At 42.5% G+C, this 13,033-nt stretch overlaps 1 protein-coding gene across 1 annotated transcript in view; it reads left to right on the top strand.

Moving 5' to 3' along the window:
- Positions 1-12,802, top strand: part of NLRP11 (NLR family pyrin domain containing 11) — a 33,094-nt gene extending 20,292 nt beyond the window's left edge. Inside the window, exons 5-9 of the mRNA XM_002829808.4 lie at positions 1,992-2,162; positions 5,737-5,907; positions 8,812-8,982; positions 9,234-9,404; positions 12,344-12,802. Of these exons, the coding sequence (XP_002829854.4) occupies positions 1,992-2,162; positions 5,737-5,907; positions 8,812-8,982; positions 9,234-9,404; positions 12,344-12,590 (931 nt within the window). The 3' untranslated portion in view covers positions 12,591-12,802. The remainder of the gene's footprint in view (positions 1-1,991; positions 2,163-5,736; positions 5,908-8,811; positions 8,983-9,233; positions 9,405-12,343) is intronic.
- Positions 12,803-13,033: the final 231 nt, after the last annotated feature.

The raw sequence follows: 13,033 nt of genomic DNA, 5'->3' as shown, positions 1-13,033 counted from the left end.
CTTTGGGAGGCCAAGGCGGGCAGATCACCTGAGGTCAGGAGTTCGAGACCAGCCTTACCAACATGGCGAAACCTCGTCTCTACTAAAAATGCAAAATTATCCAAGCATGGTGGTGCATGCCTATAATCCCAGCTACTTGGGAGGCTCAGGCAGGAGAATCACTTGAACCTGGGAGGTGGAGGTTGCCGTGAGCCGAGATCACACCATTGCACTCCAGCCTGGGAGACAAGGGCAAAACTCCATCTCAAAAAAAAAAAAAAATAATAATAATAATATAGTATACACCATTTCACGCTGAGTGGCCCTGGCGAACCCTCTCCCCATTTCCTGTTTATGTACTATGCCATGGCTGCACTGTTTGTTGTGGATGTTTAAAACACCAAACCTACTCCTGCTTCAGACTCTTTCCACTCATTTCCTCTGACAGAAATTCCCTTGTCCTAGAGATTCAGAGCTTGCCCTCTTCTCTCAAGTTTCTGCTAAAATTCTACCTTATTTAAGTCAGATCTTCTGACTCTTCTGTCCTCTAATCTTCAAACCCTCAAGGGCTTCCATTTCATTCAAAATAGAATACACAGGCCAAGTACGACGGCTCAGTGAGAGAGACTTCTCTCAGTGGCTGCCCCGTAAGGAAGTAGAATACATCCTTTTCTTTCTCTATGACCTACTCTGATTTACTTTCTGTAAAGAACTGATCATCTACTAGGCACATGATACATTCAGCCCTGTCTTTACAATGCTAGAATTCCATTGTATTTCTTCCAGTTCTCTGCTGTATCCCAGGAACTTCATACAATGCCTGAAAATAACAATATTTGTTAGTTGAAAGATGGTTAGCAAAATCCTCATTGAAGAAGAGAATATTGAGTGACAAGTTGAAGGGAGTGAGATAGCAAACCATGCAGCTATCTGGGGAAAGATCACTTATTTTTATTTTACTTATTATTATTTTTTTAGAGATGGGTTTTGCTCTGTTGTCCAGGCTGAAGTACATTGGTATGATCATAGCTTACTGCAGCCTCGAACTCCCAAGTTCAAGTGATCCTCCCACCTCAGTCTCCCAAGTAGCTGGGACTACAGTCATGCACCACCACTCCTGGATAATTTAAGGAAAAAAAAAATTTTTCTTTTTTTAAATAGGGTCCCACGGGGAAAATCACTAGGTAGAGATAAGGGTACTAGACACTAAAGCAAAAATGTGCTTGTGGACTTGAGGGAGAGTGAGGAGATCAGGGAGGATGGTACAGAATGAGTAATGAATAGAAAGTTAGACCAGACGCAATGGCTCACGCCTGTAATCGCAGCACTTTGGGAGGCCGAGGCGGGTGGATCCCCTGAGGCCGGGAGTTCAAGACCAGCCTGGCCAACATGGTGAAACCTGGTCTCTACTAAAAATACAAAAATTAGCCGGGCGTGGTAACACATGCCTGTAATCCTGGCTACTCAGGAGGCTGAGGCATGAGAATCACTTAAACCTGGGAGGCAGAGGTTGCAGTGTGCCAAGATCACGCCATTGCACTCCAGCCTGGGCGACAGAGCAAGATTCCATCTCAAAAAAAAAAGAGATAGTTGAGAGCCAGAGCATGTGGGGCACCCAAGGCTATGCAGAAAAAACAGCAGAAGTCCTTGTAAATGTGATGGTAAGTTGAGGGTCTTGATCAGATTTATAAATGTGATCGTACCCACATCCCGTGGTCAGGTGGGCTGCTTGATACCTGACTTACTGTTCTGAACCATCACCCTGGAAGCCACATGGAGATGAATGCAGAAGAGGAAGGAACTGCCTGCTCACAGTCCTTCTTGAATCTGTAACCTTGCCCAAATTTGAACTCTGAGAAGTGGCGTAGGGAGAGAAAGGTTAGAAGTAGAGGGATCTATTTTTCCAAGTAGATATCATCTCACTTGGTTGGGTCTGATTTTTTTTTTTTAATTTAAAAGAGGGGATAGCTTAAATGGGGGAGCCTCTTTTCATTTCTGAATTCCTCTTACAGCTTGATGAAATGTGATTTGCAAGCCAGCGAATGTGAAGAAATCGCCTCTCTCCTCATCAACGGTGGGAGTCTGAGAAAACTGACCTTATCCAACAATCCGCTGAGGAGCGACGGGGTGAACATACTGTGCGATGCCTTGCTTCATCCCAACTGCACTCTTATATCACTGGCGTAAGTTGGCTTAGACGAGCTCACCACGTAGAAGCTCAGACTGACTTGAATATCTAAGCACATGATCAAAGAGCAGTGGTGGGGAAAGGGACAGCAAAGCAAAGCAGCCAAAAGCAGTTTTTGGAGTTCAGTAGGTCTGGGTTAATACTCTGGGTTGATAGCTGATTTGCGAAACGTTGGCAAAAATGTTTCTGGATTTTTTTTCAACTTGTATTTCTCAATCTGGACAGTGGAGTCATAACATGACCAAACATACATCTTTGGAGATAAGAGTTAAAAATGGTGGTCACGGCCGGGTGCAGTGGCTCACGCCTGTAATTCCAGTACTTTGGGAGGCCGAGGCGGGCAAATCACAAGGTCAGGAGTTCAAGACCAGCCTGGCCAACACAGTGAAACCCCGTCTCTACTAAAAATACAAAAATTAGCCAGGCGTGGTGGCGGGTGCCTGTAGTCCCAGCTACTTGAGAGGCTGAGTCAAGAGACTTGCTTGAACCTGGGAGGTGGAGGTTGCAGTGAACCGAGATTGTGCCGCTGCACTCCAGCCTGGGTGACAGAGCGAGACTCTGTCTCCAAAAAAAAAAAAAAAAAAAAAAATGGTGGTCACAACATTCTAAACACAGCACCTAGGCCACAGCAACTGACTTTCTAAGAGCGGGGAACCTATATTGTTCTCACAGTGAACACGTGAACTGGGTGTCGTGTAGGATGAGATGTAACTGAGAACACCAAGATGAAAGCAAAGGAAAGGTTTGGTGCTAGATTGCCTTGAAATAGGATTTTTTCCCCTGAGTCTCCTTTCAAGAAGGTGGAAAATGGGCTCTCCCTGTATGTAACCTACTGTGGGTTACTCACAGGTAAGCTCTGTGTGCTCTGGGAAAGTGGCTAGAAAGGCAGACTTCCAGAAGGTTGGGGCGTGGCAAACACGATGAAAGACGACAAAAAAGTGGCAAAAGTGAGGCATAAAGGTACAAAAATGAAGGGCAGAGATCTATAAAACATGGTCAGAAAACAAAACAGTAAGTAGTTTGGTGTATTTAATGACACGATTCCCCGTTCACAATTCCAAATTCCAAAAAGACAAAAGAATGCCGTAGGTCATCTTGTTTTTTTGTTTCGCCCTTTTTTGGCCCCCCTTTTTTTGGCCCCTTTTAGCCCCTTTTACCCCCTTTTTAGGACTTGCTAGATTCCAAAACATAATACAAACTGATATTCTTTATATTCTTTATATTTTCTGTAAAAAATACTTGTTTGATTACAGGGTAATACCACAAACTCCTGTTCACATTATATAATATCGCATTATGTATGTTTTTATTTATTTATTTTTTTGAGACTGAGTCTCGCTCTGTCGCCCAGCCTGGAGTGCAGTGGCGTGGTCTCAGCTCACTGCAACCTCCACCTCCCGGGTTCACGCCATTCTCCTGCCTCAGCCTCCCAAGTAGCTGGGAACACAGGCACCCGCCACCACGCCTGGCTAATTTTTTGTATTTTTAGTAGAGACGGGGTTTCACCGCGTCAGCCAGGATGGTCTCGATCTCCTGACCTCATGATCCACCCGCTTCGGCCTCCCAAGGTGCTGGGATTACAGGCGTGAGCCACTGTGTCCAGCCATGTTTTTAAAATCTCAAATTGTTCTAGGATCTATCTGGCCCCAGATAAATCCAGTAAGTAATTGTCAATATGAGCTAATTTTGTTGTAAAAGAAGGTCTCATGAAAAAAGGGACAGACCATTGGCTCAATAATCAGACTCCAAATAGGTATTTTTTTCATCTCATACCTACAAGTTTTTTGTTTCCTGCTAGATTTTTGCTTTTCTTTTCCCCCACTGGTTCCAGGTATAACTTACATATCAGAAAATTCATCCACTTAAGGTGCACATTTGATGTTTTTTATGCATATTTAGAGTTGTACAACACTACAATATAATTTTAGAACATTTTTATCACCTTAGATTGTTGGCATAGTTTTTCATAGTTCATACCTATATTTAAAATAATCCAGATTTACTAAGCAAAAAATGTTTGTTTTGGTAACTTAAGTAGGCAAGGAATTTCTAAGCCTAAGAACATGAAAGAAATCACAGTAGTCTGAGGAAAACACCTGTAAAAGGCCAAATTTATGGTCGTGACCAAATCTGACAGCTGGAAAATAGTATGCAAATGAGTTGATAGTGCTGGTTTCTACGAGGACAACAGGGAACCTCTCTAGCTCATTCTTAGTCTTAACTTTTACTTGTACATATCATCTAAAATAAGCACGCATTAGTATACAAAGGAAAACATAGCCCATTTCACTTGTCAAACCCAAATTAAAATAACTACATATACGTTTTCTGATCATTTTAAAGCACAAAAACCATTCTAAGCTTGCAGCTGTGCAAAAGCAGGAAGGGGCCAGGTTTGGTCTGCTGCCAACCTCTGGTCTAGTCTACCCTTTTCCCATACCAGAGCCAAGATTCAGTATTTCCAACCAATAAATTGGTTATTTGCAACTTTTTTTTTCTTTTTGGAGACAGTCACCCAGGCTGGAGTGCAGTAGTGCAATCTCGGCTCACTTCAACCTCTGCCTCTCCAGTTCAGGCAGTTCTCCTGCCTCAGCCTCCCAAGTAGTTGGGACTACAGGTGCACGCCACCATGCTGGCTCACTTTTATATTTTTAGCAGAGACAGGGTTTCACCATGTTGACCAGGCTAGTCTCAAAGTCCTGAACTCAGGTGATCTCCCGTCTCCCCCTCCCAAGGTACCAGGATTACAGGCGTGAACCACCGTGCCCAGCCTATTTCCAACTTTTTAACCCATTCCCTGTTTAGGAAAAAAGTGCAGCTCACTGCCAGTGCAGTATTCTCAGGGAAAACAGAAAACGGGTTAAAAAAAAATAGGTTTGGCCGGATGTGGTGGCTCACGCCTATAATTCCAGCACTTTGGGAGGCCAAGGCAGGTGGATCACTTGAGCCCAGGAGTTCAAGACCAGCCTGGGCAACACAGTGAGACCCCCATCTGTATTTTAAAAATTATTTAAAAATAAATAATGGAAAAAAAATAGAGGCTGGAAATCCAGATTAGGAATGAGTAAACTTCCACATATTGGCAACGAGCTAAACCTGGACAGACAAAACGGGATACCACAAAATGGGCTGACAGGGCTTCTGGTGTGCCGTCTGTCTTCACTTTTTCCCAGTTTAAAAAATCTTCAACAGTTCCTATATTCACTTATAAATAACAAAGTAACTCTTTCAAAGTGAGTTTTTAAACTGAAAATCTTAGGATTCAATTTAGCCAAATATACTTTATCAAACGATGGGAGAAACCAAGTTCCAGAAGTAACGTCTATAAGATTATTCCGTTAGTGGAAGTTGGAGTTAGATTTTTCTCATGCTCTGTTCTGCATCATCCATTCTATATTTCACCCTCTGCACTACTTGGGGTACTTCTAATCTCCTTTTCCAAATAAGAAAGTTATTGGTAGAGATTTGGGGCAATAGCAGTAGAAGGCATCAAGGCGCCCGTGGGTGGTCTCAGGTGCTCCCCTCTCTGGTGCTCACACTGTTACTGACTCACTCTTCTCTGTGTGCAGGTTAGTCTTGTGCTGTCTCACTGAAAATTGCTGCAGCGCCCTTGGAAGAGTGCTTCTGTTCAGCCCAAATCTAAAACAACTAGACCTGTGTGTGAATCACTTAAAAAATTACGGAGTGTTGCATGTGACATTTCCCTTGATATTTCCAACCTGTCAGTTGGAGGAGCTGCAGTAAGTCTCCCACAGTTGTCCTGGATGACTGTGTTTCTACTGCATAAGGGCTCGGGTGGTGGGGTTGGTGGGAGGGATAAGATTCCAGTAATGGCATCATGGGTGATAGGGGTACGGGAGCATGGGCTCCCCAGAATAGGCGACATGAAAGCACGGTAAGATTTGTTGGCAAAACCTTTTAGCTCAGAAGGAGCAGAGTTCACAAAATCCCTCAGATCCTTATCACGTGGAGAAGGGTGCCTGGGCCGGACCCCTCCCCCTGCCCCCGGGTGGACATAGCATGGGAAAATGCCTCAGGAGAAGGAACCCAAAGATCCTGCCCTGGCCTAGCTTACAATTTCTGAGGCAGTGAATATCTTTTGGGGTTGGCGATCATAGGGGCATCTTTTTGTTGGGAAATAGCTTTATTGGAAAAAGGGATGCATTGGGGGAGGTGGCCATATCCAAGTCACTGGTACCGGCCAAAGACATCTAATTTAGGCATGATGCAATGGCCTCTGATTAAACTTCCAGGAAAAAATATGTAACAAGCCACTACAGCTTTCTGAGTGTGCCTCATCAATGATGCTAAATAATCAAACTTCTAGTATTTTCTCAGAAGTAATGAGTCTCCCACTTGCCTGAAAAAAAAATTGTTTAAAAAATTCCTTGGAGTTGTTTAATTTGAACTCTCTTGAAAATGTTCTATTTCAAATGCCTTTTTTTGGGATCAGAAATACGAGAAACTGATAACCTAAAAGTATCTCCTGTTGATAAAATAGCAACACTATGGCTTGTGAGCTCCTGAACTGAAGTGCTTACTAGACTGTATAAGAATATGCTCAGCAGTATGGTATCTTATCTTTATTTCTGTCTTGTAGTCATAAGTTAAATCCATGTTACCATTATAATTTGGTACAAATGGGCAGGTAAAATAGGAAATTGTAGGGAAATCTTTTCTTTCCAGAATCTTGCTTCCTTTGACAAGGCAGTTTAGGGAAAACTGCCTTGGGGAAAATAATATAACCCACCCTCCCTTTTTTTTCATGGCCCTTAGTTTGTACTTAGTAGGTTGAGACAAATTCACTCATACTGTAGAATAGGGGTTAGAAACCTTTTTCTATAACAGGCTAGACAGTAAATACTCTGGGCTTTGTGGGCCATAATGTCCCTGTCATAACTATTTTTAACTCTCCCATAGCTCAAGAGAAGACATGAAAAATGTCAAATGGGTGTGGCTATGTTCCATTAAAACTTTATAAATAAAAAACAAAGTTGTCTAGATTTGGCTCTCAGACCATAGTTTGAACCTTGCTGTAGACTCCAAACACATTCTTTTGTCATCCTTCAAGAATTGTCTTAAGTATAACTGTCCATTTTGTCTATCACCTACCCAAAGCTGGATAGGGACCTCCTCTATGAGCTCCCATAGGGCATGTGAAACCCCGCATTATTTATCACCCTTTATTTTCCTCTAAGTTTGAAAGCATGGATGTGGTTGGCACATTAATGCTCTATATATTTTACAGACAGGGTTTTGCTATATTGCCTAGGCCAGTCTCAGACTGCTGGGCTCAAGTGATCCTTCTGTCTCAGCCTCCTGAGTAGCTAGGACTACAGGCATGCACCACCTAGCTTTTATAACTACTAAATGAAAAATAGGATTTTCTGGAATCTGCTTTAATATCTGATTATTCAGTACTTAATATACATTCTATAACAAAGATAGAATATATGTTAAGTGTCAGGCACTCCTCTAGGTGGCTGGGATACATCAGTGAACAGAATAAATATCCATGTATTAATGGATCTTGTATTGGCACTGGGGGAGATAGGAAATAAAACATAAGAAACTTATGTATTGTTAGACCAGAGGTCAGCAAACTATATTACCCAGGGGCCAAATCTGGCCCTCTGCCTGTTTTTATAAAGATCTTACTGGAGCATAGCCATTCATCTACATGTGTTTCATGCATGCGTTTGTGCTGCAGTGGCAAAATCGAGTAGTTGTGACAGAGGCACCATGGCCGGGGAAGCCTAAATTATTGTCTGGCCCCTTATAGAAAAAGGCTGTCAACTCTTATATCAAGCAGTAAAAAGTGCTATGGAAACTTTTTTAATTCAATACTAAGGGCACGTAATCAGGAGTGCTGAGGGTAGGGTATGGCCATCTCTAAGCAAGGTCAATGTCACCTCATTGACAAGGGGACATTTGAGCAAAGACTTGGAGAAGGTTGTGGATGGAGTCATACAGATCACTAGAGTGGGGCTTGCAAGCAGAATGAATAGTCGGTGCAGAGCTGTTAACATAGAAACAGCCAACTATGCTCGAGAATCAGCATGAAGGCCAACGTGGTGAGGCAATGAAGTAGGATTGTAGGAGTAGATAATGGGGGAGACGTGAATGGAAAAACAAGATGGCAGGTCACATGGGAGAACATGGACAATCGTGAGTACTTTGCTTGCTTTGAGAAGGACTATTTGGTAAAACTTTCTTTATAGAAAGAATGTATTTAGCCCTTCTCAATGTTGGATTTTGACATGAGTACTGAAAGGCAGAAACGTGAATGTCAGAGGAGGTTGCCTAACATAATTCTTCAGAATCCAAGCTCAGTATTGCAACGGTGTAGGTTGAATGTATGTGGCTTCCTGGGACAAAAATGTTTAAAACATTCTGGCCTCAGTTTCCTTGTTTGTAAAACCAGGATAAGAGCCCTGTGATCATTGTGAGTTTAATGTGCATTAGGAGTTTTGAACAATGCCTGGTATGTTGTAAGTGACCTGTAGATGTTAACACTGCTCTTGTTTCTGTAACCAGTCCCTTATTCATGAATGTCACAAGACTGGTCCAAGAATGCTTAACACTGTGAAATAAACCTTTGGAGACAGGTGGTCATGACTCTAGCTCATGTTTCTGTTTTGCAGTCTGTCTGGCTGTTTCTTTAGCAGCGATATCTGTCAATATATTGCAATAGTTATTGCTACTAATGAAAAACTGAGGAGCCTGGAGATTGGGAGCAACAGCATAGAAGATGCAGGAATGCAGCTGCTATGTGGTGGTTTGAGACATCCCAACTGCATGTTGGTGAATATTGGGTAGGTGCCTGGTGGAGAAAGATCCCTGCCTTTAGCTAGCAACAGCTGAAGAAAAGCACAAGAGGAAGTGGATTGGGAAATACAATACCTCAGACATAATGCTCTAGTGTTTAAAATGGGGCTTTTATTGCACAGTTAGTTCTTTTGCCCAAAACTTGGAGGGATCTAGTAGATGTCCAGTTCTCACCCATCTCATCTGCCATTTTTCCTTAAGGATTTGGCCCCATCTTACCTGTGCATCTTCGTTGCAGGCTAGAAGAATGCAGGTTAACCAGTGCCTGCTGTCGATCTCTTGCCTCTGTTCTTACCACCAACAAAACACTAGAAAGACTCAACTTGCTTCAAAATCACTTGGGCAATGAAGGAGTTGCAAAACTTCTTGAGAGCTTGATCCGCCCAGATTGTGCACTTAAGGTAGTTGGGTAAGTTGCTTATTTTCCTTGGTGATGGGGAAAATTCCTTTTTTTTTTTTTTTTTTTTTTTTTTTTTTGAGAGACAGAGTCTCACTCTGTCGCCCAGGCTGGAGTGCAGTGGCGTGATCTTGGCTCACTGCAACATCCGCCTCCCAGCTTCAAGCGATTCTCCTGCCTCAGCCTCCTGAGTAGCTGGGACTACAGGTGTCTGCCACCACACCCGGCTAATTTTTTGTATTTTTAGTAGAGACGGGGTTTCACCATGTTGACCAGGATGGTCTCAATCTCCTGACCTCATGATCCATCCACCTTGGCCTCCCGAAGTGCTGGGATTACAGGCGTGAGCCACCACGCCTGGCTGTGATGGGGAAAATTCTGTGTTGAGATGGTCTAGGACCTAGGAGATGATGATGAGAAACCCTCTTGCCCGTTTCAAATACAAAAAAAAAAAAGTCTTTCCTCTTGGGAGATTGAAAATGTATGCCTAGTTCTTAAAGCAGAGGATGTACTCAATGGTGAGTAAAAGATGACAGTTGATATTATACTTGACATAGACCAAAAATGGTTCTATGAATACTTTCTATTTTGTTTCCTCCATTTGGATGTGCCCCTCATTACCAGAGAATAAAAATAGGCAATTCTCAGTCTATTTCATGTTTCCAAATCCATTAGATTCCTCTCATAAAGCAAAAGTTCTCTTCCTTTCTGTGTTAGCTAACTGTTGCCAAGTATGTTACCACCAACTTGGATTAAATGACACATTATTTCACAGTCTATGTGAGTGTCAGGACTCCAATCCCAGCTTAGTTGGTCGTCCTTGAGATCTCTCATGAGGCTGCAGCAAGATGTCATCCAAGGCTAGGGTCAAATCTGAAGGTATGTCTGGGAAAGGAAAAATCAGCCTGCTTCTAAGATCGTGTGGTGGTTGGCAGAATTCAGTTCCTGTAGTGCTGTTGGGCTAAGGGTCTTAGTACCTTGACAGCTGTTGGCTGGAAGAGGCCCTCAGTTATCGGTAAGAAACACTGAAAAGACTCGCTCTCCAACTCTCGAACAGCAACTCTTTGTCAGGTTTTTCAAGGCGGTAGAGTTTGTTAGCAAGGCAGAAGTAGCAATTCTATGTAGGCTCACCAAAAAAGTGATATCTCATCATATTTGCCTATTGGATAGAAGCAAATTTGGCCAGGTGCTGTGGTTCATGCCTGTAATTCCAGCACTTTGGAAGGCTAAGGCGGGTGGATCACTTGAGGTCGGAAGTTTGAGACCAGCCTGGCCGACAATGGTGAAAACCCATCTCTACTAAAAATACAAAAGTTAGCCCAGCGTGGTGGTGCATACCTGTAATCCCAGCTACTCGGGGGGCTGAGGCACGAGAATCACTTGAACCCGGGAAATGGAGTTTGCAGCGAGCCGAGATCACACTATTGCACTCCAGCCTGGGCGACAGAGCAAGACTCCGTCTCAAAGGAAGCAAATCACAGGCCTTGCCTACGCTAGAGGTGAAGATGATACAAGGGTGTGATTGATATAAGGTAAGGATTGTTAGAAGCCATTTAGAAGCTGCCTATCAGCTTCCATTCACACTGTCACGTATGTAGAAAGGTCTGGCAATATCTAGCATTCCGTTTCTACCTGCCTTATTTAAAGGAAAATCATATTCAGGTTACTGAGCATTCAATTTGAGACTAAGTATAAGCATCCCGATGACCCATTGATAAAATACAGGTGGGACAACTCATTTCCCACTCATGTCCAATTTTTCTCAAATGGAAAATGGGGATAATTATCTCAGAACTCTTAAAGATTAAATGAGATCACAGACTCAATATGCTGGAGACCCTACTATGAGTTATTTTCCCTTGTCATCTCTAAATGATAATTTTTTCATAAATATGGATATTGAGTCAAACTTTCAGATGCATAGAAAAACCCATAAACATTACAAATTTTCCAAATTACTTATTCTCTCTATTTTACCACCCTAGGGCTCTTCTCACCTTCAAATGTATAATGTATTTATTCTATTATCTAATTCCTTCCACTAGAACATGAGCTCCATGATGCCAGGGATATTTTTTCCTTCAGCATTATAGGTGCTCAAAAAAAAGTAAACTGCAGAAATGACCATATTTCAGGTTATAAAGGTATTTGTGCCTACATGCTAATTGGGACACTCACATGCAAAGAGGGCACAAAATAAGTGGCTGAATCCCCCTCTTTGATTTGGAGAAAGAAATGTGAGCATGGGCTGCGGAGTAAGTGTGCCTCTGTTCTCTAGCTATGTAAATTTTTTTTTTTTTTTTTTGAGTTAGGGTCTTGCTCTGTCACTCAGGCTGGAGAGCAGTAGTGTGATCATGGCTCACTGCAGCCTTGACCTCCCAGGTGCAAGTAATCCACCTCAGCCTCCCAAATAGCTGGGACCACAGGCACGCACCACCACATCTGGCTAAGTTTTTGTATCTTTGGTAGAGATGGGGTTTTGGCATGTTGCCCACACTGGCCTCAAACTCCTGAGCTCAAGTAATCTGCCTGCCTCAGCCTCCCAAAGTGCTGGGATTAGACGTGGGTCACTGCATCCAGCCTGTAAACATATTTTAGTTGGAAACTTTGACCCTCAGCATTGGAACCTATAAAGTCTTGAATGGCATTACCCATTGTGAGGATGTAATGTGAGATGCATGTAAAGCATTGAGCACATAGTGGTGTTGGTTACTACTAATATTACTTCAAACAGTACTCTCAGTGGAAATCTTGTCTTACATTCTAGTGCTTAATGGAGAAATCGCTATCTCAGGGTTTTCAGTCTGGAACAGATTTTTGTTTCCTCAGAGATGGCTTGAGATACTCCCAAGAATGCCCAAAGAATGCCATACGGGGAATTAGTCATTGATGCAACAAAGCTGAGACCTCACACGTAGCATTAACGGAGTTCTCTCTCTGTTTTCCTTCAGGCTTCCATTAACTGGCCTGAGCACAGAAACCCAGCGGTTGCTGATGACTGTAAAGGAAAGAAAACCCAGTTTGATCTTTCTGTCTGAAACTTGGTCTTTAAAGGAAGGCAGAGAAATTGGTGTGACACCTGCTTCTCAGCCAGGTTCAATAATACCTAATTCTAATTTGGATTACATGTTTTTCAAATTTCCCAGAATGTCTGCAGCCATGAGAACATCAAATACAGCATCTAGGCAACCCCTTTGATCATGTTCTACATAAACAGTATTTGTTATAAATTACTACTATGACTGGAATGCAAGAGAATTAGGACTATAATTTTCTTATTTGATATGTGTGTGTGTGTGTGTGTGTGCACGCGCGCGACCTTGATCCAGTCAACAACTTCTTAAAATTGCTATACTGTCTCAAGAGTATTAAAAGGATTATATGAAGTAATAAAGGATAAAATGCATTAGAAAAAGCTGTGAAGCATGATTCTTTCATCAGTGGGCATTGTGGAATAACATTAAAGAAACTATGATCCTTTCATGGTTTCTTGTTTTTGTTTCTCTGGGTTTTGTTTTTGTTTTTGTTTTGGTATAGGGAGAGTTGTCAGAAAGTATCCCTAGGAATCCTTTGAAATGAAATCCTCATCTCGCCTTCCCTCCTGACTTTGTATTCCTGCTGCACCATGTTCATCCCAGATC

The sequence above is a fragment of the Pongo abelii genome, chromosome 20 (assembly GCF_028885655.2).
Source record: "Pongo abelii isolate AG06213 chromosome 20, NHGRI_mPonAbe1-v2.0_pri, whole genome shotgun sequence".
In the NCBI taxonomy this organism is placed as follows: Eukaryota; Metazoa; Chordata; class Mammalia; order Primates; family Hominidae; genus Pongo; species Pongo abelii.
Note: the sequence above shows the minus strand (reverse complement) of the source record. Positions and strands in the feature narration are given on the sequence as shown.